The sequence below is a fragment of the Pelophylax lessonae genome (genome assembly GCF_965119305.1).
Source record: "Pelophylax lessonae genome assembly, chromosome: 2".
Taxonomy (NCBI): domain Eukaryota; kingdom Metazoa; phylum Chordata; class Amphibia; order Anura; family Ranidae; genus Pelophylax; species Pelophylax lessonae.
The window spans coordinates 653527657-653552529 of NC_138769.1; the positions used below are offsets into that span (position 1 = coordinate 653527657).

Consider the following 24873-nt stretch of genomic DNA (forward strand, 5'->3'; position numbering starts at 1 on the left):
CTGGAACTGTCCACGGGTGGCCCGATTTTGGAGTGCGGTGGTGGAAAATATTAATTTCTGCCTTCAGCTGTCCCTCCCAGTGTCTCCTGAACTGGCTCTATGAGGCATTCAGGATGATGAACAGAGGCCTAGATGCACCAAGTTGTTGCTCTCATATCTATTTTACTATGCTAAAAGGGAAATTATTCTTAAGTGGAATTCCCGTTCCCCTCCTTCAGTAGGTTCAAGGGAAAAATCAATTAATGCTGCTCTTCCTCTTTATAAGTTGACCTATACTGTATAAGCAGGAACTGCCCTAAGAAGTTCGAGAGGGTATGGCAGCCATGGGCAGCTTAGAATGAGTGATCTCCCTCTGGTTGGTCTGACCTCCTGTCGGTTTAACTGATTTTAATGATGCGTGTTCCACACACTATTTACTGTTTAGTAACATACTGTATGTGTAAGAGGTACCTGGTAAACTCATGTTGTCGATGCTTATTAATAATCTTTGTCTAATGTGCGATGCTCTGTTTTCTTTTATTCAGGCTTTTCTGTCAATTGTCTACCATGTCTTTGGTTCAATAGAAGGAAATTTTGTTTTGTAAAAAAAAAATAAAAAGTAGTATGAAACCTTCAGATTTTTGTAACTTAACACACTAAGCATAATAAAAAAAAAAAAAAGCCCCATGTAATTTGTTAAAATTCTTACCCCTGCACTTTCAGTTTACAACTTTGTGCTCCTGCCTTCTGCTCTGTCAGTGCTGCTTCCCTGAACTTCTGGGCTTCACAGGAAAGTGTTAATAGTAGACAGTGCAATCTGGAGTCAGACTGTTAGCTTGGAGAAGGGGGGAAGGAAGAAGATGAGTGTCTTGCCATCCTTTGCTAAGAGGCTATGTGTTTATATTGATGTACACAGTGAAGGGGAGACAACTCTAGTCCCTGCAAGCATGGATGACTCCATAGGATAGTGCAAGAGAAAGGAGCCTCCCTGAAATAGGAAACCTGTGGCGGCAGTCCTGGCATCAGCTTAAAGCAGAACTTTACCTATAACAACCTGATAAAAAATAATGTTCTTTAGCAAGGAGCATACATTCCACATTAATAATAATAATGCTACCAAAATGAGTGTATGCTGTAAATTGGCTCTAGCATTACTTCTGTTTTCTTCTTGCTGGAGGCTGCCATTTTTCTGAAGTCCAGATTTCCCGAACAGCAGTAGATGATAAAGTGAAGCTAAACCTACTGATTTACTATATAACAAAGTTACATTCCTGGAATACCGGGATAGCAAACTGTCACATTTGCTTGTGTCCTCTTCCAAACTGTCAAACCATCAAATGGCTGCTGTCAAAAAGGATCACATGTGCAGCACCATTGCAGATCAAACTGAAGCACCTTCCTTGCCTGTAAAGGATAGGAGGGTTTAATTCCATTTTAAGGCTGATCAGCCTCTACAAATTCTTCAAAAATAGAGAGCAACTGAGCATGTGCAGAGCAGGGTGAGACAGTGTATTACTGGATTTTAACCACTTCAATACCGGGCACTTTTCCCCCTTCCCGCCCAGGCCATTTTATAGCTTTTAGTGCTGTTGCATTTTGAATGACAATTGCGCATGCAACACTGTACCTAAACCGAAAAAAAGACCGAAAAGTTTGAAAAGAAAAAAAGTTTTTTTTGTTTGTTATAAAATTTTGTAAATGGATATGTTTTTTTCCTGCACTGATGAGGCCGCACTGACAGGCACTGATGAGGAGGCACTAATGAGGAGGCACTGATGGGGTGGCACTAATATGCGGCACTGATATACAGCACTGATGGGCACTAATATGTGGCACTGATGGGTAGCACTCATATGTAGCATTGGTGGGCACTGATAGGTGGCACTGATGGGCACCGATAGGTGGCACTGGTGGGCAATAATGGGCACTCGTGGGAGGCACTGATAGATGGCAATGATGGGCACTGGTGGGCAGCACAGATGGGGAGGGCACTGGTGGGCTCCCTGAGCCCTGATTGCCATCCCTGGTGGCCATGGTGGGCATCTCTGGGGTCATGGGTGGGCATTCCTGGGGTCATGGGTGGGCATCCCTGGTGATTCTAGTGGCACCCGCCCCTTCCCCCAAGGGTCTGCACTGGTAATCAATGCTCTGATTACCAGTGGAGACCCCGCCCTGTCAGGAGAGCCGCAGATCGGCTCTCCTCTACTCGTGCCTGTCAGGCACGAACTGAGGAAAGCCGATCAACCTACCGGCCTATTTACTATGTGACCAGCTGTGATTGGACACAGCTGGTCACATGGTAAAGAGCCTACCTCAGTAGGCTCTTTACCGAGATCGGAGATGCGGCGAGTCAGGGTGACACACCGCAGCACCGATCGCCGCCCAGAGCGCATTATCCTGCCGCCGTCATATGACGGCGTGTCAGGATAATACAACCACCTTCCCGCCGTCAATTCCCTATAGGGCGGGCGGGAAGTGGTTAAACAGTATAGATACCTATTTTAAATGTTTTACATAGCCATTCCTGCAAAATGGGCCAGCATAAAATCATCTAGCAGGACTTCATTTTCTGACTAAAGTTCCACTTTAAACTGGAACATAGGAAAGGATTAAAAGATAAAAAAGAAGCTTGTATTCTCAAAAAGTGTTCAAATTAGCTTTATGGTTTACTTTATTATCACTTTAATAAGCAGAAAGAGTATAGTTTTACTCTGAAGAAGCTCTTTTAATATACTGTACCTTTTAATGTACTGATAATATTAACACATATTCCAAATCTGATAAAAGATTTATTTTTGTGCTGCCACTTTCTATGGCATTACAGGGAGGAGCAGATGGCTGTAGAGTTGGTCCAGAGAGGAGATGTGGTCAAGGTTGTGCCTGGTGGCAAGTTTCCAGTTGATGGGAAAGTCATTGATGGGACTTCTATGGCAGATGAATCTCTTATCACAGGTAATTATTCAATGAACTGAAGTTGAAGTTAAAGAAGAAATAGCAACATACTGCTTATTTTTGGAGAATATCAAAAGCAAACATATAGGGGAGAATAAAATAAATCTCACTTCCGAGTCCGGTCGGCGATTACGTCATTCGGCGATTCGCGGTGTGTGCTGGGATGTATCTCAGGCATGAAATCTCGCATTATTACACAGGGGATGAGCTGTACTGCGTGCTCTGCCCTGCCTCCGCCCCGCCTCCTCTCAGTGAGCTGTACTGTATGTATTGTATTGAGGCCGTGCTCCGCCCCGCCTCCGCCCCGCCTCCTCTCAGTGAGCGAGGACTGAAAGCATTATATCCTCACTGAGCTCACTGAGAGGAGGAGGGGCGGAGGCGGGGCAGAGCACGGCCTCAATACAATACATACAGTACAGCTCACTGAGAGGAGGCGGGGTGGAGGCGGGGCAGAACACGCAGTACAGCTCATCCCCTGTGTAATAATGCAAGATTTCATGCCTGAGATGCATCCCAGCACACACTGCGAATCGCCGAATGATGTAATCGCCGACCGGACCTGGAAGTGAGAAGAGGATAAATAAAGCAGAAAATAAGGTATTTACTAGCAACAAAAAAAAAAACTTTCCATAGGTAAAAGTCGTTTTAAAGGGGATTACATACATCTATGTAATCCAATTTATTAAAAATGGGTGGAACTCCACTTTAATTTTCATATTTCTGTGTACTGCTTATCACACTTTATTCTAGTTGGCTAGTCTCTGATGATGTGTATAATTTACAGAGATGTAGTGACCTCTTGTGGTCAAAATAGAAAATCACATCTAAATAGAACATCATGAACCTAGCTATCGATGAAAAATTCCATCATTTATTGATACAGAGTACAGTGGTTTATATTTATCAACATGTCAGCCACTTTGAAAAATAGGTGTTGTGCCCTAAGGCAGCTAGCAGATACAGACTTTTATTATTTGTATTATTTTGAACCTAGACAGACTCAAAGGTAACCAGATGTACACAGACACGCATCTGTTTAATTCCACTTGCTCATAGGCCTGATTGACAGATCTAATCGGACCTCCCATGTGAATGGGGCTTAAGACTTTTGCTGAACCATTTTGTATGAGTTTAATAGCCTTGTAAAACCTGATCTGCTTTTTACCGTACAACACCCAGCTGAATGAGTCATAGGTGGGATAACTTCCCTGCCCCTCCTTCTATGGAGCCATATGAATTTGCAGGCATAAAATGAGCAGGAATGTTCAGGCCTTCCTATTAGAAATTCCCAATATGCTCTGCAAACAAGGCATCATGGAAGCATCCAATAATATACACACTATATCATCAAAAGTATTGGGACGCCTGCCTTTACACGCACATAAACTTTAATGGCATCCCAGTCTTAGTCCGTAGGGTTCAATATTGAGTTGGCCCACCCTTTACAGCTATAGCAGCTTCAACTCTTCTGGGAAGGCTGTCCACAAGGTTAAGGATTTTGTCTATGGGAATGTTTGACCATTCTTCCAGAAGCGCATTTGTGAGGTCAGGCGCTGATGTGGGCGAGAAGGCCTGGCTCACAGTTTCCGCTCAAAATTATCCAAAAGGTGTTCTATCGGGTTGAGGGCAGGCCAGTCAAGTTCCTCCACCCCAAACTTGCTCATCGATGTCTTTATAGACCTTGCTTTGTGCCATGGAGCGCCGTTGTGTTGGAACAGGAAGGGCCCCAGCCATCCCCAAACTGTTCTCACAAGTTGGGAGCATGAAATTGTCCAAAATGTCTTGGGATGCTGACACCTTAAGTGTTCTCTTCACTGGAACTAAGGGGTCAAGCCCAACACCTGAAAAACAACCCCCACCTTATAATCCTTCTCCACCAAATTATTTGGACCAGTGCACAAAGCAAGGTCCATAAAGACATGGATGCGTGAGTTTGGGGTGGAGGAACTTGACTGGCCTGCACAGAGTCCTGAGCCCAACCTGATAGAACATCTTTGGGATGAATTAGAACGGAGACTGTGAGCCAGGCCTTCTCATCCAACATCAGTGCCTGCCCTCACAAATGCGCTTCAGGAAGAATGGTCAAACATTCTGATAGACACACTCCTAAACTGTGTGGACTATCTTCCCATAAGAGTTGAATCTGTTATAGCTGCAAGGGGTGGGCCAACTCAATATTGAACCCTACGGACTAAGACTGGGATGCCATTAAAGTTCATGTGTGTGAGTCCCTGATTTTGCAGCATACTATCTTGCGGCTCAACTGTCTCATCTCTTTCACGTAGATAAGTGACAACACTAGGTAACTTTCCCTGGTCAGTCGCCTGCCTCATGTACGGTTCCCACACCCATTCTGTGATATTTTACGTGGGGTAGGTGGTTCCCCCGCCACTCTCGATCGTGGGTGCCTCCTGTTTCACCACCCAAGGGTGTGGGACCTAGTGGTATCCAGAGTGATTGGTGCAGATTTCCACGCCATGACACCCCTTTGGCTTAATAGACGCCTACCGGAGCTCCTTCTCCTTCCTGACCCAGACGTTTGGATGACTAAGGGGATTTATCTACTCTCCCATTTCATACATGACGGCACTATTAGAACGTTTGACAGTCTGAGGGAACAGTATCCGCTTCCAGCCTCCATGTTCTTTCAATACCTTGAAGTTAGGCATGCACTGTCTGCACAATTTGCCCATCACTTACCTCAGCTGCCCTCTATCGATATCTTAGACATACTTAAGGGACAGGATCAGCAAAAACTCATTTCCATACTCTACGAACTACTGTTGACCAAGACTGGCCTTCAGTATTAAAACTTGGTGGGTGGAGGATATAGGGGACATGGATGACGACGATTGGAGTGACGCTTTGCTGACCTGCCCTCCTGTATCCCCAAAAATCTCTGATAGGCTTACACATATTTATATTACCCATAGGACGTATATTACCCCGGTTAGAATAGCTAGGTTTGACCGCTCCCGGACATCTAGCTGTCCCAAGTGTCTCCTATCCCCCGGCACTTTCGGACATCTCCTGTGGCATTGCCCATGCATTCAGGGCTTCTGGATGCAGGTGATTCAATTTCTCCTCAATCGAATGGGTTCCCCAGTGTCCCTGGACCCCAAGCTATGCCTTTTGGGCATCTTTCCCGATGAGGATATGAACAAATTCACTCTTCGCTTTTTGCATGAAACTCTCTTTTGTGCCAGGAAGCTTATAGCTCGCACATGGAAGCAATCCTCCTCGCCCACCTTAGCAGCCTGGAAGGCTGATGTTAATGCTATTCTTCCCTACAAGAAGGTAATTTATTACCTTCTTAAAATCCCAACAGGGGATTTCCGAAGCATTACCACAAAATTTGGGACAAATGGTTGGATGCCTCCGACACTTGCACCTCCTAATGTTCTTATGTGTCCATGCTCTGTTAACAGCCCTCAGGTATAGTTCATTCCCCTCCCTTCTGCAAAAAAGAAAAAAGGTCATGTGTGTGTAAAAGCAGGTGTCCCAATAATTTTAACAATAAAATGTATGTAATTGTTCAAATGCAGTTTGCATTCAGGTGCTTCTGAGTTGCTTTGTCTTGCTTCTGATTGCTTCCTTCTGATTTTATACTGCTCAGGGATTTTTCTTAAGCTGAGTTATTTCATGCTGCTTCGGAGGTTGCTTCTACTTTCACATTGACTTGCATTGGGAAGAAAAGCATTTTAGAAGCAAAAAAATTAATTTTAAAGATCAAAAGATCAGGTTGTAAGTAGAAACTTAAAAACAAATTATTTTAAAGCCAATACATGTTTAATTTCACTACATTGTTCTACATTACAGTATGCCAAATGAAGTCAGATCAGCAAAGTCCTGAATGTAGAATAGTAATCAACATTGGATACTTCCTTGCACTTTTTCATATTTTTTCCATATTTTTAATTATGTGTTATCTAGGGGAGCCTATGCCTGTCAGAAAAAAGCCGGGCAGCATTGTCATTGCTGGGTCCATTAATGCCCATGGCTCTGTGCTGGTTGAGGCAACTCATGTGGGCTCTGACACCACCTTGGCACAAATTGTGAAGTTAGTGGAAGAAGCTCAGATGTCCAAGGTAAGAATACATTATATTGAATTAGATGAGTATACTCTGAGAGCATTTGGAATTACATTTTAACCACTTTAGGACCAGCCCTATTCTGACGCTTTTCACTAATATGTAAAAATAATCATTGTTTGCAATAAAATTACCTAGAACCCCCAAACAATATATATATGTATATATTTTTTTTTTAAACAGAGATCCTAGAGAATAAAATGGTGGGTGTTGCATTTTTATTATGCCACGGTATTTGTGCAGCAATTTTTTAAAAGCACATTTTGTTTGAAAAAAAAAAAAACACTTTAATGAATTTTAGTGCACACAAACAATATAATACCCAATTATTTGGTAAAATATAAAAGATGATGTCACACTGAGTAAATAGATGCCAAACATGTCATGCTAAAAAATTGTGCCTGTTGTCCGTGGAACGGCGACAAACTACAGTACATTAAATTATCCATGGGTGATGCTATAAAAGCCTTTACAGGTTACCACTTTAGATTTTCACTGGAGGTCTGGTGCTTAAATTATTGCTCTCACTTTGACGTTCATGGTGATACCTCACATGTGGTGCGATTGGTATTTATGTATGCATGCGGGACCCAGATCTTTCCTTTGCCCTTAAAAGGATCGGATCAAACCAAGATCAGTTTGATCCGATGCTTTCCCAAGCCAGTAATGGCTTGTTTACATCCTGGCGACACCGGAAGTGATTAAATACTCATCGTTTCCAGTTTCTTAGACCATAGAGATGATGGGGGATGTTCCGGTCCTTGGGCATCTCTATGGTCAGCCAGCGGCAACCGTTTTAGTCACTGGTGGGACAGGATTGCCTGGGAAGGAGGCAGAAAGAGATGGGGGCACTAGGATAACTATTACAAAAAAAGGGCATTGCTGGCTGAAAACAAACATACTGGGTTGATACCCGTAACTGCAGGCATCATCCCAGTATAACCACTTCAACCCTGCAATGTAGATGCTACTTTGCAGAACCTTTCTCATAAGTTTTCTTTTTTTTTTTTTTTTTCAGGCACCTATCCAACAGCTGGCTGATAAAATCAGTGGATATTTTGTTCCTTTCATAATTATTATCTCCGTTGTCACACTGATTTCCTGGATCACAGTTGGCTTTCTTAACTTTAATATCATAATCAAATACTTTCCAGTAAGTTGACATTGTGCCTTTATTTATGTAAACATATTAGACTGTAAGATATCTGTTGTATTTAAAATATGCTGTAAGTTTCCCACGTAACTGCTGATTAGAAGCCAGATTTGGCCTGTAATCAGTCACATATGGGGCATAGCTACTGTATCTGACTTCTATAGACTGAGATCAGCTCAGAGGTTTATTGGTAGGGAGAATGTGGAAAAAAATTGTAGATCAGTTTATGCCATGGTGTGATTTGCTTTACATTGATCTTGCATTGCCAAGAAGTCCAGCTGGAGGCAGAGTTGCACTATTTGACTCAATTGTTCAGTGTATATAAACTTTATAGTATTTGTTCAGTGTATGGCTAATTTTGCACCCCATGTTGCATCCCCCCATGACCCTCTGATTTTACTTTTACCTCCCAACAAAAATATTTCCGCACACAATATTTGACAAATTTTCGTTTACAAAAGTTTTTATTGTATAGCGAGCATAGGTATACAACAAGGCCATAAGAGTGAATACAATGAAAAATGGAACACATAAGCAAGAAACATAATGAAGAACAAACAGGAATGCATAACAAGAATATAACATAACAACATAAGTAGGCGTATAAGTATAAAGAAAGTCATTAGAATGGAGACGAACAGTCTCCCATACGCAGATAGTATAGATGTACATATTCCCTTCTATGGGTTTGAAGAGCAATAATAAAAAAAAAAAAAAAAAAGAAAACAATATTTGACAAATTTTCAATGAAACGCCTGATCTGGCAGACAAAAAAATTTGGTTTTCACTTACATATTTAGTCAGGTTAAAAAACGACACAAGTCCATCTGGTTCAACCAAAAAAAGTATTGAAAACCCAACCATACAATCCCATATACACAATCCTATACCCGCATTTGATCTGCACTGATCTGCACTTGTGTCTGCAGTCATTTTCTTATGCAGATAGCAGAAATACCAGAGGTTGCACTTGTGACCATGCCCTGGTGTTCTACATCCCCATCGGGGTTGCTGGCCGCAGAGCTCTGAGCAGGGAGAGCATCTCTCTCATACAGCCCAGAGTCTGCACTGACATTTCCCCCTCCCTCCTCCCTTGCATGGACTCAAGAAGAGCGAGATAATCTGCTCCTTCTCCTCCTGTGTGCACCGCAAGAAGTGTGAAACTAAGAAGCTGCATTTGATCATTCAGCTGCTGGGCTTTACATTTCCCACGGTGCACATAGGAGGAGATCAGCGGGAGGAGAAGGAGCAGATCGGCTCCCTCCTCCCCCATCCATGCGAGGAAAGGGGAAAGGGGAAATGTCAGTGCAGGCTCTGGGCTGTATGAGAGAGAAGCTCTCAGCTCAGAGTCCTGATGAGGAGGCACTGATAGGTGGCAATGTATGCTCCAGCAGAGCCATACACGTGTCCTATATAAATTATAATGATAGGTTCAAGAGATGTCATGCACCTCCTTGGACTTGACTCATACTGTGCCTGTACTTTTTACAAAGTGTCTAAAATTCCAGGAATTCAGCTTTAACCTGTTCCTGAAAAACATAACTCTTAGCATTTAAAGTGTTAATAAACTCTGGGAGCTGTACCCAAAAAATGCAAAAATAGGGCAAAGGATAAGGCCCCACAGTCAACTGTGGTCTCCCTGCAGCTGATCTTTGCCCATTACTACCTTATAATGCACACACAGGAATGACTCTAGGCACACTCGCATATCAGAAGGTCCACTGCTGTTTTTTAGGAGAAATTCAAGACATAAAGTACATTTGTCTGTATACTACCTAGGCAAAAGTTACATTTCTAGATGATCCCTATAACACAGTATATCCTTACTATTTGACTTCCACTGTAACATGGCCCTATCGCCTAATTATTATCTTAGTTTTAACATCGAATCTAACTCCAGTAGTGAACCCCTGGCACTCACCAAACCACCTTAGTCTTAAAATGTAATCCTGACCTCCCAGTGATCCGGCTCCATTTTTCCATCAGAAATGGGGTGGAGGCAACAAGAAAAATTGAGCTGAGCTGCTGAGAGAAGCACATGAACTGCTTTAGTGTTTCTGCTGTGGAAAGTGAATTCACTTCCTTGTTAAAAACAATAAAAAAAAATAAAGCTTTTCGTGAATGGTTGAGCAGAATGGAATGGGGGTGAATGAGCAACTCTCTTCTATATTTTACACTCACTTACATTACTGTACAATAACATTAAAGCATCCACAGTCACCGTCCAGATATGTTTGGTAAAGGATTGGACATAATGGGGTTGATTTACTAAAACTGGAAAGCGCAAAATCTGGTGCAACTCTGCATAGAATCCAATCCGCTTCCAGGTTTTTTGTCAAAGTTTAATTGAACAAACTAAAGATAGAAGCTGATTGGCTATGATGCACAGCCTCATCAGATTTTGTCTCTTTAGTTTTAGTAAATCAATCCCAATGTCTCACAGTAAAAAAAAAGGTATAGTATTGAACATAACCATTCACAATAAAAAAAAAAAAAAAAGTACTTTTTTTTCCCCCCCCCTAGCGTTCTACTTTAAAAATACTAGCATCAAGAACTAATCAGTCTATAGAATGTAATGTTTCTGTTTTGATGATAATGTTTTTCTTTGCATCTACTTTTAGGGTTACAGCAGAATAATATCTAAGGCTGAAGTGATTATCCGGGTGGCGTTTCAGACTTCCATCACTGTGCTGTCTATTGCCTGCCCTTGTGCCTTGGGCCTGGCCACACCCACTGCGGTGATGGTAGGTACTGGAGTAGCTGCACAAAATGGCATTCTCATCAAAGGCGGAGGACCGCTAGAAATGGCACACAAGGTTGGTTTCTACCACACTAGAGCTTTCTATAGAATTGTTAATTAGGACATGCTTCACATTTTAAAGCCTAAAGATATATATATATATATATATATATATATAAAGATCTGTCTGTATGTCAGACATAAATGATTTATAGATTTAAGTATATTTAAAGGTAACATGTTTTCATGTGGGATAGAGTATGGAATCGTTAAAACCCCTGTTGGGTTTTCTTTTTTTTATCTGTGTCCCATAGGGAGATTATTACATCCCGTGATGTAGACAGAAGGAAGTAAAAGGAAATTTCTCCAAAGTAAGGAAAATATACTTTTAGGCCCCATTGTAAACTTTCCCCTCAATTCCTGTTCTTGTGACTCCAATTTTTGGCTCTTTCTTGACTTTAAGTTCCAGTGACATAGTCATCAAGCCAAATAGGGAGGGTGGAATAAAACATTTAGCAAATTTTTGAATGTCTCACCACACTATGCAAAAAAAAGTGTCTTGGCTTTGGTTTTAGATACACTTTAACAGGCTGCATTATATCCAATAGAACAATTGTTCTCAACCACTAGGCTGTATCCCAGTGATGGGCAGCAACCTTTCTCCTCTGCAAGGCACTGGTTTCTTGTCTGCTCTTGACAGCTAGACTTTAGCTGTTGCAGCAGATGGGAGCCAAAACTTGGACAGGAGGGTGCTGTTCTTGCACTCCTGCTGGCTCCTGGAATAAGAGGAGAAATGTGGGGGTCCTTCTGGGCAGCTCTGGCTGCACTGAACGTCTCACAGTCCCAGAATACTGAGGCACACCAGGCCGGAGCTTCCCCTACTAGTGCAAAGCAGCTGCCAGAGCAATCTGAAGGGAGCCTTGTGTCTTTGCCCTCAGGGGCAAGCGGGCGTGCAGGACAGTGCCAATCTTGGTGTCATAGAAGATATACTGCTGATGCCTGATCTGTGCAAGACTAAAACATGCACACTGCAGTGGAGACCCAGTTGTAGGCAGGAGTCCAATCTGGATTTGGAGGTTGGAGAAGAGCTTGCTGATTAGAACAAAAACAAAGCCTCTTGTGGCCACCGTGTTCAGCTGATCTGCAGCGCACATGGTGGGTTGGCAGGAAAGGTTGCAATCTGCTACTATGATGGTGTGTGTGTTGCTCTGGGGGGAGCTCCCTTTTTCATGCTCCTCCTAGGCTCTGAATATCTATTGCTGGAGCCGCACACTTCCCACTTTCTCTGCTGTCTGCCAGGCTCAGTGCTGGTCCAATGATCGCACTTCTTTTATTACTCACCAATTTAAAATTACTTTACATTTTTATGTAGCACCCTACAGGTAGGTGCTAGGTAAATGCATAGTGGGCCTTGTCTTCATAACAGCAGCTTTTTGGTTAGGGTGTCATGGCTTCCAGGTGTGTCTGCTGAGAGGGGAGTCTCCCCACTGGCTCTGTGAGAGGCTTCTCATAGGGCATTGGAGGAAACCCAATCAGGGACACATTCAGGCTTGTAACTACCCCAGAAGGCAGATTCTGCTGCAAAGGATTCTGGGAGTGGGTATAAGTCTGAAGGGAGTGCGTGACTGTTACCAAAAATCTATGAGAGTTAATCTATCTCAGACAATATTTGGGTTAATAATGAGAGTTCTATGACTGTGTGAAAACTTTAACACAACAATTATTTATTCGTATAAGGTTTGCACAGCCTACGTAATTTACAACAATAATAACTATTGTACATACTACACAATGTATAATTTCCCTAGTTTAACTGAACAAATACAATGCATAGAGTATATACTCATATACACACACTATGACCGACACACAAATAAAATATACAATGTAAACTTACTCCTTAATCCATAATTACCTCTAGTGATGGCTCTAGCTTTCCCATGCCAAAACAGGAAGTCACCCTGTCTCACCGAACCTAATATAGACCCATATCCCATAGCCTTGTATAGGGCCATTCTCATTGGTTCAGCTATCTTGCTTGTCACTTCCTGTGGGCGTATCTCTTCCCAGATTGGACCATTTCCTCCTCCTATAGTTACGCCTCTTCCTGACCACCCCTCTATGTTGGTGGGGGCCATTATTCATAACTGCGGAGTGGCTCTGAAATTGCTACTTAAGATATGCAATCTTTATTCTAGAGACATGTGGTCTACCCCTCCCCAGATGGCTTATCCTCATTGCATATCTTAATGAGAGTCTTTTGATATGGAGGGATACCACTCAGGGCGGGGATGTCAGTCTATTCATCCTCGTCTATTGGCACCAGGATGTCTAACACCCAGAGATGAAATTGCAGGGTGCCACCATAAGGTTCATTCACTGGCTCCCTCCCGGCTATACGAAAAATCAAATTCACACAGACTAGATAACAAGGTATTCACTTTGTGTTTACACGTCAATAGCCAGCTGGCCTTTCAAAGGAATGTGTTACCCTGGCTTCCTAAAACCAGTCCGTCTGGCTTACGCAAATCTATCTCCCCTAGATTCCCAAGTATGAGTTTGTAATCAAGAATGGGTACATTTACTTTTATTAATATATATTTACAATTACTGATGGAGTTTTATACATAAACCCCTCATCCTCACAACACGGTAAGAGATTACGCCTAAACCCCATATGGCAACAGTGACTGAGCGTCTTTGGTGGGAGCAGAGTCCCAGGAGGGAGAGAACGGCTGTCTCCCCTCCTGCTTGAGGAAGTGGATGTCTCGGGGTGCTGTCTGAGAATCCAGAGGATGCCGAGTTAAGCTGCGGGGATCCAGGGTGCCGAGAACCAGCGGGGGGAAAGAGAGGTCCAGTCCCAGGAAAGCCTACGCAGGTCGTGAGTACTGAGGATTGCCCCTGGGGATCTACCTAGAGTCAGTGGGGACCACTCTGGAGAAGGTTCTAGTAACCAAGTGTCAGCTAGCTGTAAAGGGGGTGCCTAGGTAGAGGACCCTGAAGTTATAGAGGGGGTACCTAGTAATGACCGACCGATTATCGGCAAAGCCGATATATCGAGGGCCGATATGCACTTTGCCCGATATATCGGAATCGGCCTTTTGATTTACCGATTATGCCGATATTTCGGGAAAGTGCTTGTACCGGGGTGATGCCTGCAGCTAGAGGCATCACCCCGGTACCGGTGTCCATAGCCGACGGTCGGCTTTCTTGTAATGACAACCGATGCGGAGAAGCCGCTCGGCTGTCATTCCAAGGCGCGGGAGGGGACGCCCCCCTTCCGCCGCCTTCCGCGGCTGGCCCGGGTCTCCTGTCCCACCGGGAGGCCCAGGTCTCCTGTCCCACCGGGAGACCCGGGCATCCTACCTTCACCGCCGCCGTCTGACCAGGTCTCTATCTGCACCGCCACCGTCTGACCGGGTCTCCATTACTTTGAATTCAAATTAAAAAAACTTACAGCATTCAAAACAGCCAAACTTGGTGTTTTGAATGCTTTTAAGTGCAGAGGAGGGGTTTGGGGTCTTTTAGACCCCCAGATCCCTTCACAGTACCTGTAGACATTAAAAAAAAAAAATGTCCGAAAATATCCGCCAATATCGGCCGACACCGACATCCGATGACCAAAATAGCGGTATCGGCGGCAAAAAAACGATATTGGTCAATCAATAGTACCTAGTCAGGGGACCCTGAAGAGTTAAAGGGGGCGCCTGCAGTTTGGGCCCTGAAGAGTCAGTGCACGGTGTGTAGTGCATTTGTTAAGAGTTGCAGCCATACAGGAATTCACAACAAGCTACCTCAAGCCAGTGCAAGGCAGGAGGGAGTAGACAGTGACTTCTAAGTGCAAGTATTCATAGAAGTTCAATATTCTACAGTCCTGGATCTTCTGGACTTAAGTCGGAGTTCCAGCACAGCTTTCAGAGATACAGTGTGTTCAAAGTGCCAGTAAGCGTTGACTGGCGTCAAGACAGCACTATCAGGCATTTTTGCTATAAAAGTCTCAGAATTGTACATAGTCGAGCCAAAGAAGTATCCCACTCATTCCCTTCTCCCATCCCCTAAAAATACAATTAAACAACCAAGCAAAGATGCCGGTGTTGTCAATGTGTCAGTTCTCACACCGAGGGTCGCAGCTCACATGGGCTGGAGAGGTAACCGATAACAATGGCAGACCCACATCAGGCCCAATGCCTGGAAAACCTGCTATTTTTGTATTAATTCTGATTGCATTCATGTAACAAATCATTGTGCAAAAATGTAAGTCTCCAGGGACATTGCATTGAAAATTAGAATTTAAAATGCAGAGTGAACTGGAGTTGTAACCAAGAAAAACCAGTCATATGCCATTTTTTATTTTTGGGTATCATTAAACAGGAATTTCATAGATTACTATGGGGTAAGGCTACACAAGTAGAGAAAGTTTAGAATGGGGTCAGCAACAGCTCAATCTCGATCCACCCAATGATCGTGGCCCCATTGCAGCATGAAAGGTTTTGAAAGAATTTACAGGGCCCTGATCTGCCTAAAGTTGAGAATCACTGCACTGAAAGGAAGACCCAGCCACCCAGCACAAGTACTGGGCACCAACATTCGTCCAGTGTGGCACCTGAAGTCGAATGTACATATTTAGTACATTTTTTTTCATTTTGCTAATAGACAAAATACGTGTCAGCATAAAAAAAAAAAAAAAAAACATTGATTTTACATCTACCAGTCAATCTGATTTAAAATTTCACTTTCAAGTCTGCAATGAAAGACCAACGACATTTAATTGGTTTGATCTGAACAACAAAAACTGTTGTCATTTCACACATTTATAGACAATGTGTTTGATTCACAGATCTTTAACACAAGAATAAGGCTCTCAAATCTCATTGTACTCAGCAGAAAATAACTGTCACCTTATCCTGTTGTGTTAGCTTTGTGAATTGAGGCTAATGTCTTTCTCAAGCTGCTATAGACAATGCACGGCGTCAAAAATGAGCAAAATGTTGACAAAATGTTGCTACTCCAACTTGAAAAGTGTGATTATGTTTTTTTTTTGTTACAGATAAACACAGTGATGTTTGATAAGACCGGCACAATAACACATGGGGTCCCCAAAGTTATGAGAGTGCTGCTGCTTAGCGATACTTCGCGGATCCCTCTGAAAAGAATGCTTGCAGTGGTGGGGACAGCAGAGGCCAGCAGTGAACATCCCCTGGGAATGGCTGTTGCTAAATACTGCAAAGAGGTATAAAAATCTGGTCTTGTACAAATTCTAACATGAAGGAAAGGCTATTGCTCACTAACAGAAATGTACAGTAATAGAGTGATTGTAAATGCTTGTTTTTTCTTTTATTAAATAACAAACCTGTTATACCAGGCAACCTTAAAGAGGTGGAGATCTAGCTGAAAAAAATGGGAGCAATCAAAGATGACCGGGCACAGTGTCACTTCCTCACACCTGATTTAAACCACAAATTGCCGTTCTACCGTGTCCTAATCGCATGCATTGCACGGCAATCATGGGTTTAAGTCAGGTGGTTAGGAGGCAACATTTTGCCTCCTCACCAAACCCTGTGGTTAATTCGTGAATTTACCACCCCCATACCCTACCCGCTTTACCTGCTGAGGAAGCAGCCAAAGGTGTACACATGCCGCAGTAGGAATTAAACCCTTTGTTTCTTTTTGTGGGTGCTGCCTCCTGCCAATTGTGACCCATTCAAGTAAATTAGGACTTCAGAAAATAATTAAAGTCTATGGCTAATTGCAGCAAACCCACAGAAAAGCTGCAGGTACACTGCACTACACCCACGGTGTGGGTAAACCGCAGCGCATCCGTATGAAAGCAGCCCTATACTATTATGCACAGTGTATTGCTTCACACTGACCTGAAGATCTCTTCTTTCCTGCTGCTAGCACCACTCTGGAGAGATGGATTGCAGTTAGTATCACTCCACATGGGACAAGAGCCAGCACTACAGATGGGCTCTTGCTCCCAACTACAGCTCCGACTTTAAAAGTAGTCCATCTGCATTGCACTCTGTTTGATGCTCTGGGATGGTGGGTCAGCAAGCGCAGACCATGACCTACCAGTCACCTGGCCGTGATCTACTGGTTGCTGACCCCCGTGGTATACGAACTTGCCCTGTGCAATGGATTTGCACAGAGCAGCCCCAATCCTCCTCTTCTGGGGTCCCCCTCTGGCGCTCCTGGCTCCTCCCTGTTTCCAAGTACCCCCACAGCAGCCTGCTTGCTATCGGGGCACTTATATGTACTCGCTCCAAAGCCCCACTCTGTGTGTCTATTGACACACACAGCACAGCTCGGCCCGGTTCCCCCCCGTGCTCCCTCTTCACTGTTATTGACAGCATCAGGAGCCAATGACTCCTGAGGCGGGGGTCTAAACCAATGAGGGAGCTAGATCGGGCTCAGGCAAGTATATGGAGGGACTGGGGAGCTGTACACAAAAGTTTTTTTTACTATAATGCATAGAATATATTAAGGTTAAAAGCCTTCTGCCTTTATAATCACTTTAATTTAGATTTACATCACTACAAGGAGGAGGTTTTCTTTCAAAGGAAGCCTGTCATGTGAGAAACATGGTTTCGGCCATTTGTAAGCGCCTTCTGAAAATGCTAGCTCCTCTCTGGATTCAAAACCGTTTGAGCCACCTTCTGGAACAAACAAACAGCCAGTAAAGTCCAAGGGACATTAGGACTCCTGACCTGAATACTTTTTCTGCATCACTGACTTAATGTCAATGAACTAGCATTTCAAGAAGATCAGCAATGCCAGCTTTGGTTTCTCAGATTTCCAGTGGTATGTACCATTGGTGGTAGTGAATTTCCCTTTCTAGGTGTACTTGGCAAGGCTTGGCATTTATGTGCAGTACTCCTTGTGGAAGAACTTGCTCACCCAAGTAATGGCTACTACTAGGCACTACAGGGAGAATATCAATTTGTGCCACCAAAAGTATAAAAACAAATAACAATCCTACCAAGCATTGTTTATCTATCTTGTAGGAATGCATAGATGGTAAGTTTAATTGGTACAGTTGTAATCAGACTTAATAGAGGTTGTAATGGTGATCTACAACCGCATAGAAAACCCTTTTAAAATGGCAATTTCTTTATATTTCATTTTAAAACAGCATTAGAAAATGACGGTTGCTAGGGAAGTTCAAATTATTTGTTTTCACTTATTTTCCATAGCTACTGTAATTATGGTACTGAAAAAAAAAAAAACACCTATGATCTATGCTGCTCAGAGTTGTAAAGCTGGTAATTACTGATAGACAATAAGGTAAGGGGATTTTTTTAGGTTCCTTTATCAAGAGTCTTCATAATTGTGTTTTTCTAGGAGCTTGGTACAGAATCTCTGGGTTATTGTTCGGACTTCCAGGCTGTTCCAGGCTGTGGGATCAGTTGTAAAGTGAACAATGTGGAAAGTGTCCTAGTGCAGAGTGAAGAGGGTCTGAATGAGCAAAATGTTTACAAAAGTGGACTTGGCCATTCACAGGATGGTAGTAGTTTGATTATTACGCCTGAATTACAAGGTAGGTTTGTAAGTCCAATCGAAGAAGCATTTGTATGGGAAAAATTAAAACTGGTACAGGACCATCTCCCTGTTGAACTAGGATGTCAAACTGCTTGCGTAAATATTGGCCAGTAGTCACAATTGGACATCTTATATATAAAGACCAGGTAGGCCAGAAATAATATTAGAAGGATTTTGCATCTCATTTATCAGGTTAAGTAGGTATGGCCCATGGCTTTACTGCTGTAACTGGATATCAGAGAGTCTTTTGATTCAGTTTCCTGGTCATATCTATGTCCTCACCAGATGGGGCCTCTGCCTTCCCCTCACAACTTGGATCTTAGTCCTTTATGCCTCCCCACAAGCATATTTTTTTAATACCAAGCCTTTAAATCCTCTCCTTTTCTTATTAGGAAGGGGTACACGCCAGGGGTGTCTACTTTCTCCTCTTCTATTCACACTAGCTAATGACCCCCTCTAGCGATAAAAATACAAAATAGAAAAAACATTCCAGGAATCACATTAGCTGGAATCCAGCATAAAATTAGACTGTTTGCAGATGATGATATTTTGTATATAATTTAACCTTCCACAACCCTTTTTAACCTGTTAGACTTTCTGTTCTGTTTCGCTTGTCTGTCCGGCCCGATGTAAATAGCCACACACCAAAGGTCCTCAACCTCACATTACCCACATGTACTACCCTTCACCTACAATGAATGTATGATTTCCAATTGGTTTCTCACTCCCTTCCCTGTTTATGAATACAACTGAGTCCTAAGACAACCTATTTGCTACCAAGTACCCTCCACTTTTACATATATAGAAATGCATGTTAGCAATGTGGATTACATACCCAGTCTTTTGGTGGGTAAGAATAGCCTCCATTAAAATGTATTATCTCCCAAAACTCCTTACTTTAGAGTTCTTCTGATTGCACTGCCAACAAATGTTTTAAAATTGCTAACACAAAAAAGTCTCTAATATATTTGCGGAAACCAAAATCCAGAGAGTATTGGAATTGCCAAATATTTCCAGGCCAACCAATTAGCACTGCTTGCTAAAAACCACGCCAGTGAAAAAATTCCTCTCTGGATTGCACTAGAGGCAGCAGTTTAAAATCTGGTCTGCATGAAAAACTTCCTCTGGCTTTATCCCAAAGAGGGCCGGTGTTTAGAACCCAATTCTTGCACAGCCTCTTATGGTTTGGGATTACAGTAAACCCCCGCTCCATCGCGGTTCAGTTTTTGCGGTCCCGGTATATTGCGGTTTTTTTGTAATGTTATTTTACTATATAAATCATTAAAAATGAAATATTTTTGTGTTTTCCATAGCTCTTGCTATGTCTCTCAGTATCTTTTATGTGTTTAAATTCGTTTCTATTGTTTTAAAAGTGTGTTTAATGACCTTAAAATGCTTTTACACATACAGTGACAGTAAAAAAAATATGCCTACAATGCATTTTAATAGGGTTTTTCTATTTTGCGGATTTTCACTTTTCGCGGCTGGGTCCGGAACGTAACCCACGCAATGGAGGGGGGTTTACTGTATGTGAAATACTCAGGTGGTCTTCTCTCACCACACAAACCACTTATGTTCTTCTTATTTAAGCTAGTATTCCCTCCAGTCTTGAAAACCCTATTGCTTTTAAGGAATGGCTTCCAATGAGGCACCACCCAAATCAGTGACAAGCTCTTAAAAGCGGTAGTAAACCGAGTTTAAAAAATAAATAAATAAAACGGGCTCCCCCCACAAGGTAATGTCATAATGTGCTAGTATGCACTGCATAACTAGCACATTATGACTGACTTGCCTGTAAAACTGACCCCTCTAGCGGCTCCCTGCCACCGCAGACAGGGAATCCATCTTCACTTGGTCTTTCTCTTAGGTTCGCAGGCTCCAGCCATTTGAATGACTGAGCCACGATGACATTACTCTCAAGCGTGCACATGGGAGTCATGGCCGCAGCACTGCTCTCTCAATGGATGGCATGTTGTCCATTGAGAGTGCAATGCGCAAGCAGCAGTGATGTCGCCAGCTGCTTCACTTGTAAATGTCTCCTCAACGGTGTGCGTTTAGGAAATAAATACTGTGCCTACAGGTAAACCTTATTATAGACAACAACAAAGGGAGATTACTCCCACTTTAATACTTAAATATTCTGTTATCTTCAGCTCAAAAATGTCATCACATGAAACGTACGTTTACCAGACGATACCACAATTTCGTCACCATTTGAGCACAAATGCATGTGGGACCCAAACTCCCTGGGTATAATTCCACTCCTGGATGTTGCTCCAGTAGGAAAACGTGCCCCTTCCTATTTCCATAAATGGCAACATGACCTGGATCAGCCTTTATAGAACACAGACTTGACCCAAATCTGGATGACAGCAAAGTCTTGTTTGCATACTGCAACAGCAGTAGTATCAACCTATAAGATCCTTACCAGATGGTATCTTGTACCCAACCTTTATTCTGTTATTCCTCCCTATGTTTCCAAAGTTGTGAGCACCATACATGGTGGTCTGACCCTGTGGCAATTAAATTCTTGTCCCGGATATTTGACATGATCATAAAAGTAGTATAACGCCGCAAGCAAAATTGGAACTTTCTAATCTGAAGCCTAATGGCCTGTCTAACTTACAATTCAAACTCGTGGTCCCTATTTTTATAGTCACAATGCAGACAATATTTAAGGGCCTGGAAAAGTCATACTCTTAGCATTTCAGAGGCCGTATTCAGAGATACCCCGGTAATGCTTATTGAGAAGTTTGAGGCCAGATTCTCAGACACAATGACATACAACGTAATTTATAGCGATCTGGCAACCCTGTGCAGACCTATTTCTGCTTCCTGACTTCAACACACAGTTGCTCCATCAATAGCAAGGCTGTGACATGCAGGCCTTTGAGACCTCTCCAACCCTCCCCACTAGCCTTCCCTGCAAGACTTGTGCCTGACTCCCCTTCTCCCCACTTTCTTACCTCTCTTCTAGCAGATCCTCCAGACTGTTTATAATTGACAGGATCATAATGGTTACAGCGTTGCAAGTTTTTTTTACAAGTTTTTTACAAAGCCTATTCAGACTGTGGCACAAAAGGTGAACCAACAGAATATTTTGTGATGAACTTAGTACTGATAGAATAAATGTTATTCTATCAGTACGAAGTTCATCACACAATATACAATGACAAAAACTTGTAACACTGTAATCATTATGATCCTGTCAATTACTTCTGTTAGTACAAATACCAATAAAAAATAGATAAAATAAACTCTGGGTCTTAAAAGTGAAAAAAGTAGTCATAGTAAGCAAATCACTTGCAAACTACAAAGTAAAAAGAGACTTTTTCCTTTTTACACAATGAGATATGTGATGCTTCCACTCCAGACTTTATCCTCTATCACACAGCCAGCCAACTTCACCATCCAGTCCATATGTAAGATTTATGAATTGCCACCGTTGCTTACTAAAGCAGCCAATAGCAAAGCTATATACTAATATTTACCCACTAAGTCATTTTGGTATTGCCAGCTCTAAATCCCATTTTACTATGTTCATACATGTACTCACTCTGGGTTCCAGGGTCTGCAAACCTGTTGTGGCCATTGTGAAGGCTTCCTATACTCCCTGTTATTTATTTTATATCCTGAAGAATGCAACTCACAAACATGAAAGAGAACACCTAGCATTCCCATGTGGACAGGATCAGCGTAAAAAATTATGGCAAGAAGACGTCATTATTTTCGTATCAATGATATGTATGAAGAAAATGTCTAACTCAGCCCACCACGCTCCATCTATAACTAAAAAAAATTACTTTTGAGTGGACTGATACTGACCCAAAATTATGCAGTACTTCTGTGCAAAGAACATCTTGAAAATAATACTAGAAAAAAGACACTGCTATTGTTTTTTTGGACAATCTCTCTTGATTTGAAGCACCGGAGAGAATATAATTTATTGCACAATGTTGACATACAGCATATATATCCCAAGATGCAGCTGTATGTACACATTTGCCAACTATTAGTGTCCTGCTATAGACTATTTTTAAATAGAAAATAAATGAATTATACTTCAGATCTAGTCCTCCAATAATATCCACTTCCAATCACTAATTATTACTATTTTTTTTCTGTGAACTGCAGGTGCCAGCGCCCCAGAACCGCACTCTGTATTAATTGGGAACCGGGAATGGATGAGACGCAATGGACTTCTTCTTTCTCATGATGTAGATGATGCTATGACCAGCCATGAGATGAAAGGACAGACCGCAGTGCTGGTTGCTATAGATGGTAAGTTAATACACAATTGTATCCCCTCTTCCATCTGACATTGAATATAAAAGATGGTTGTTGTGAAGCATAATGCTTCATACTTTCTTACAATGAGGGCTGATTTTGCATAATACATTTGCTGTATATCAAACCTAAGTTAGCTTCAAGTTTTGTTTCATTAAACTGTGGCACATGCTTTATTGTCTTCTCCGCCATATAAGAGCAGTCTTGTATTTTTATGAATGAATATAAGGCTTTCTCTGATTGGCCGAGGTGGAAATTGTTATCCACTCGCCTCTCCGTCCGGGGCAATTGGAGGAAGACTTTTATTCATTGAAGCTTATCCTGAAGGGAAGCATTCAGCCCGACTCTAGATCCAGCAACAGATGGGAAGTCGCCCCTACTGCTGCAGAACACAGCACCACATACTATATGTAGCTAATGCGAAAACAGTAAATTACAGCACATAATAAACCTGAAATTTTACTTATAATGTAATGTAGAGGGGTTTTGCATGTGTTTATTTAATATGGTCAGAACTACAATATATTTTCATAAATATTTTTATTTTTCTGTTCGGTAAATGCAGAATATTGTGCTTGAATACTTTTGTATTTTCATTTGCAGCCATCTGTTGGAGTTCTTATTTCCTTTTTATGCGTTTTCCAGTCTTTCTTTACCTGCTTTGTTGAAAAAAAGCCTGTTGATTGCAGAGCTCAAAAGTTCAAGCTGAAATTTATATAAACAAGTGATTGCATCAGAGCACTGGCTTCTCCCCCCCACTACTCTGAAATTTTGCATAAAAATGTCTGCACACTGTTGGCAGTCAGGCAGAGATAGTCTGAAAGCAAACAGCTTCTGCTATGCAAATATGTGTAAAATAGAGATTTTATGAAAACAGTATAAAGTATGAGTATATATAAATCCGCAAATTTTAAAACAAGTCTGCATTTTTCTTTAAAAAAAAGACCTCTTGTAAACAAGCCTGTATATCTTTTCCTCCATTTGTGAGTTGACCCCCATAGTCATTATATATCAGATGAATAAATTAAATGCTACGTAACAATCTCTTCTTCCTTATAAAGGTGCATTGTGCGGAATGATTGCAATCGCAGACACTGTGAAGCAGGAAGCCGCTCTTGCTGTATACACTTTAAGGGCTATGGGAGTGGATGTTGTACTGATAACTGGGGATAATAGGAGGACTGCGAAAGCTATTGCTACCCAGGTATTGATAGCTGTTACATAGATGACCCAATCTAATGGATGTAACGTATATAGAGTTGCCATTTAAACCACTTAGAGCTGAAATCACTTGTGCTTTTTTGAAGGTTGGGATCCAGAAGGTTTTTGCAGAAGTTCTTCCCTCTCACAAAGTAGCTAAAGTCCAAGCACTGCAGAACGAGGGGAAGAGAGTTGCCATGGTGGGCGATGGTGTCAATGACTCCCCAGCATTGGCTAGAGCTGATATTGGTATCGCCATTGGGACTGGAACTGATGTGGCCATTGAAGCTGCGGATATTGTTCTCATCAGAGTATGTTTCTATCTGTTTGATTTTGAGTATATTATTATATCCAGTTCTCAGGATGATCACACAGCCTATGCACCAGAAAAACCGGCTAACTGAGGGAGGGGGCTACAGTGGTACCTACATGAATACCTAGATAGTCAAGATAAAGGAGGATCCACCCTCTACTGTTGTTCATCTCTGAGCCTCTTTAGAAGAATCCAACCTAAAATAAGTCAAAGAAAGGAGATGACCAGTACTATTCATGCCAGTAGGTTCTTGCTGGAGTAACAGAGTAATTGAATAGAGAGACTAGAGAAAAATTATTATAATCATCATAGATCGGCCCATAATTTTAATCTGCCTAGGAGCTTGCTTAACCAGCTATCAGTACCTCACTGCATATCTAGCAACCATTTTTGCTTTAAAGCGAACCCATGCTAAGGTAAAGTAACAGATTCGCTTAATTGCAGAATACCCCCCCCCCCCCCACACTCACCTTTAATTCAGTCCCCTGCCATTCTATTCACTCACTGAAGAGAGTTGAATTACCCCATACTTCTGGGTAGTAGGTGTTGCTCTGTCCACCTTCTCCCACAATACAGTGTCAGGCGCCTTCATAGTCAATAACAAGGCTGAAGCACTGTC

The 24873-nt window shown here is 42.2% G+C and overlaps 1 protein-coding gene across 1 annotated transcript in view; it reads left to right on the forward strand.

The window, feature by feature from the left end:
• The window catches only part of ATP7B (ATPase copper transporting beta), a 167879-nt gene that overhangs the window by 130970 nt on the left and 12036 nt on the right, over positions 1-24873 (forward strand). The window contains exons 11-19 of the mRNA XM_082245906.1: positions 2804-2931; positions 6865-7019; positions 8041-8175; positions 10797-10991; positions 15963-16145; positions 18257-18452; positions 22589-22735; positions 23803-23945; positions 24049-24252. Of these exons, the coding sequence (XP_082102032.1) occupies positions 2804-2931; positions 6865-7019; positions 8041-8175; positions 10797-10991; positions 15963-16145; positions 18257-18452; positions 22589-22735; positions 23803-23945; positions 24049-24252 (1486 nt within the window). The remainder of the gene's footprint in view (positions 1-2803; positions 2932-6864; positions 7020-8040; positions 8176-10796; positions 10992-15962; positions 16146-18256; positions 18453-22588; positions 22736-23802; positions 23946-24048; positions 24253-24873) is intronic.